The sequence below is a fragment of the Haplochromis burtoni genome, unplaced genomic scaffold (genome assembly GCF_018398535.1).
Source record: "Haplochromis burtoni strain Fernald_Lab_line unplaced genomic scaffold, NCSU_Asbu1 Contig_119, whole genome shotgun sequence".
Classification (NCBI taxonomy): domain Eukaryota; kingdom Metazoa; phylum Chordata; class Actinopteri; order Cichliformes; family Cichlidae; genus Haplochromis; species Haplochromis burtoni.
This window is the reverse complement of record NW_024582480.1, coordinates 1753500-1757453: the sequence shown is the minus strand read 5'-3', so window position 1 is coordinate 1757453 and position 3954 is coordinate 1753500. Positions and strand designations below refer to the sequence as shown.

At 36.6% G+C, this 3954-nt stretch overlaps 1 protein-coding gene across 1 annotated transcript; it reads left to right on the top strand.

Moving 5' to 3' along the window:
* The first annotated feature begins 417 nt into the window (after positions 1–417).
* Positions 418–859, top strand: LOC121815024 (interferon alpha-inducible protein 27-like protein 2). Its single transcript, XM_042223748.1, has 3 exons — positions 418–436; positions 550–573; positions 648–859. Exons 1-3 carry the CDS (start codon positions 418–420, stop codon positions 857–859), a joined length of 255 nt encoding a protein of 84 aa, XP_042079682.1.
* The last annotated feature ends 3095 nt before the right edge of the window (positions 860–3954 follow it).

Sequence of the window (3954 nt, the reverse complement as noted above, 5' to 3'; positions counted from 1 at the left end):
AAAAACAATAATTGAAATGGGTATATATTTGTTTTTTGTTAAGTTGCCTAATAATTATGCACAGTAATAGTCACCTGCACACACAGATATCCCCCTAAAATAGCTAAAACTAAAAACAAACTAAAAACTACTTCCAAAAACATTCAGCTTTGATATTAATGAGTTTTTGGGTTCATTGAGAACATGGTTGTTGTTCAATAATAAAATTATTCCTCAGAAATACAACTTGCCTAATAATTCTGCACTCCCTGTACATGCCTGTGTTATTTTTTTAAGGTACATCCCTGTGCTCCTCCTCCTCTGTTCATATTTGATAAATGGGAGGGGTAGTTCTTGGAAGTAAAGTAAATAACATACATCAGGTTTGTGCAGTTGAGCTCTTGGTGTCATTTGAATGTTATCTTTGAAAGCACAGACATGGAATGGGAAGAAATATGTGAGTCTATTTTTTTAATAACAGTGTTATCCCATTATACAGTGGATATGAATTATTATTATTATTATTATTGTAAAGAATTTATTTGACATCTTTTTGTATTTCCTTAACAGGCAAGACGGTCCTTGTGTCTGCAGGTATGCCATGACATTAACCACAGCATAATTTTGAAATGAAAATCTTTAATATATGTTTTTTGGGGTTTTTTTAGGAGCTGGTGGAACTGTGATTCTGACTCCTGCTCTTCTGGGAGCTGCTGGTTTCACCTCAGCAGGAATAGCTGCAGGCTCCTACGCTGCAAGCATGATGTCTGCAGCTGCTGTGGCCAATGGAGGAGGAGTGGCAGCAGGAAGTGCAGTGGCTGTTTTGCAGTCAGCAGGTAAACCGAATAATTTACTATATATTATCTCTCTCTCTCTCTAAAAGCTTTGCTCATGTTGAATAAGCTAATAGAGCTAATAGTGTCTAACATGATTTCACTGTAGGTGCAGCAGGTTTGTCATGGGCTGCCACTGCATTATTTGGCAGTTTTGGCGGAGCAGCGGCTTGGGTGCTCTCAACTGTGTGTAACGTGACTGTGGTTTATGAAGATTAACACGTTAAAAGACAGAAACTGACCTACAAATGTTTTCTCCTGTGACAAATTTTAATCGCCTGGATGAAACGTTATTCTTATGTGTGAATGTCGAACACTGAGATTAAAGCATATTTTGAGAATTAAGTTACAAAAATGGTTCATAAAAATTTCATTCAGATTTTATCCATCATTAAAAACAAAAACAAAAAACAACTGATATGGTGCCTTTATTCTCTTCATTAATTCAATGTGAAAATTAAAAGTCATGCAAAAATAAGTGTTTCCTTGCTTTTATTGTAAACAACTTAATGTAAAGCACAGTAACAATATCATATGTTTCTATAGTCCATAAATCTATCACTCTTACAGAGCCACAACTCTGACGGGAGACTATGTAGGACAGGGGTGTCAAACTCCAGTCCTTGAGGGCCGGTGTCCTGAAACTTTTCCATGTGTCCCTGATGCAACACACCTGAATATAACTGACTGTATGCTCAAGTAAATTTGACTAAAATTGACTTACTGTTTCCCCAACCTCTGAGAGTATCATAGGTGTTGGCTGCACTTAGTGAAAATCTATCAGCATTTTGGAAACTGTTACACAAGACAGCTGAAAGAAAATGCCACAAACAAATCAACAAAACAGATGTTCAGTAATCTTTCATTGTTATCTTGGTCTCCTGGTGATGATGATAATCTGTGAGGTGACATTAAAATGGCCAGTCTTCATTTTAACTGTAAACTGAAAGAGAGAGAAAAACTAAAGAGATGCCAGTTATGTTCAGTTCTCACTGCACCCTTAAACCTGCCTTATCTGTATTCCATCTTTAAAGCTGTCTCGTCCTTGTATTGATGGCTAATAGTACAATTAGTTGCAATAATGCTTTAATACAATATTATAACTGAGATCACCTAAAGTTTAAAACTTTGTATTGTTGTAATAATTAGTTTAAAGTAAGACAATGAGGTAATAAACATTGCAAATGTTTAAATGATTTTTATTGAAGCTAATATAATTTTCTAAAGTGTTTGCAAAAACTGGTGGGAAAAAACTTTAGCAGAATAACAAGACTTCCAGTTGTGCCTAATAAATAGATATCACTTCAGTCCTGCTGATATCATAGTGTACTGTATTATTATCATCATAAGAACGCATAGCATACATTTTCACTGCTATACAGATGACACCCAACTTTATCTATCCATGAAGCCAGATAACACACATAAACATAAAGGCCTGGATGGCCTCTAATTTTCTGCTTTTAAATTTAGCTTTAGGCAGTCCTTGCCAAAGTGGGTTAAAACCTCTTGATGCATGCTCATTCAGGTAAGTAAATCCCCAAAAGTTGGTTGTGTTCATCTGGACGTAGCGTTTTGTGGGAGAAACGTTTCATCACTCATCCAAGTGACTTCTTCAGTCTCAGCTGACTGCAGGTTTCCCCAATCTTATAAACAGTACATTTGCATAATGACTGAAACTAGCACCACTGAAGGAACAATGGGCTGGGAGGTCAGTTCCTTCATCATGATTATGCAAATTCTCATGACCATTGATCAACAACCATTGATCAAATCCCACTGATCATTGGCCATGAGTACCATTGACAGAGAGTTGGGGAATGGCTGCAATCACAGTATTGTAAGATGGTGAAAGATGTACTCTTAGGCCCTCGTGAGAATTTGCCTTGAGGGCCTTTTCTTCTTACTTCAAAACAAGTTCTGCTACTTTTAATTTGTCAAGGCAGGTTAGTTTGAGTGACCTGTTTTTTCTTTTGTTGTATGTTCTGTTTGCTTAAGAGGAAATTCCTTCTTGCATTAGAGCAGTGGGTTGGGTGATCTCAACTATGTGTAACGTGACTGTGAAATATGAAGATTTACAGGTTGAACAAACATACACTGGCCTACAAATGTTTCCTCCAGTGACAAATCTCAATATGCTGTATGAAAATATTAGTGATGGGATTTCCGGCTCTTATTAGAGAACCGGCTCTTTTGGCTCCCAACCGGCTCTTCAGGTTGTTTTGTTGCTTTAATTAATTTATTATTAACAATAATATAAAATTATGCACAAAAGGAATTACTAATGTAAAAAAAAGTTGGTTTTATTTATATATGTTTATATATAAGTATATGCGGTGGTCCTTAGAGACAAAACACGTAGAACCTCCAAAACACATTTCTAGCGTTAACTGAACTTCCAAACAGAGCTACTAGATCACTTAAAAAATGTATTGGAAATCATCTTAGTCAGCATTGATCTTAAACAAGGTAAAATGCATCCTATACATAAGCAAATCAGTATCAACAATACAAAAACAGGAATTAATATTTTCAAAAGAAGATGCCACCAAGGACCAGACAGTAACCAACCTATCCAGCCTTGTGGCGGATCTACTCCTGTCGTGCGATTCATTATGTATTTCTGCAAGTAAACAACTGAATGTCAAAAGTCGAACAAGAAGAATCATCATTCTCAAAAATCATATGTCACTACAATCCAACTGTATATAGACATATGTATTTAAACACATCAGTTGACTTTATTGTCTGTCCATGTGGCTCTCAGCTAGCTTCAAAGCTGCAGCCTGGTGAACACCCTTCTTTATGACTCCTATTAACTCCCCAAATTTTCTCACTGTAGGCATCCTGTGGGGGTTAGAGTCAACTGGTGAATAATCTGCATTTACAACTCTTCTCCTGTCCTGTTGTCACCACAGAAAAAGCTTTGTAAAGGAAATTGGATCAAGCTGTTTTGATCTTCTTGGCTCAAAACCTCAAGTGTTCATGATGTAAACGTAGACAAAAACCTTCTCTGTTTACATCCTTCTTGCAGAAGACAAAAGAATAGGTGATGTTGCCATGTTCCATGGTAAATCTCCAACTTGGACTAATCCATTGTCCTTCATACACATAGGCAATTGGCCTGTTTCCAGTTCGTTTA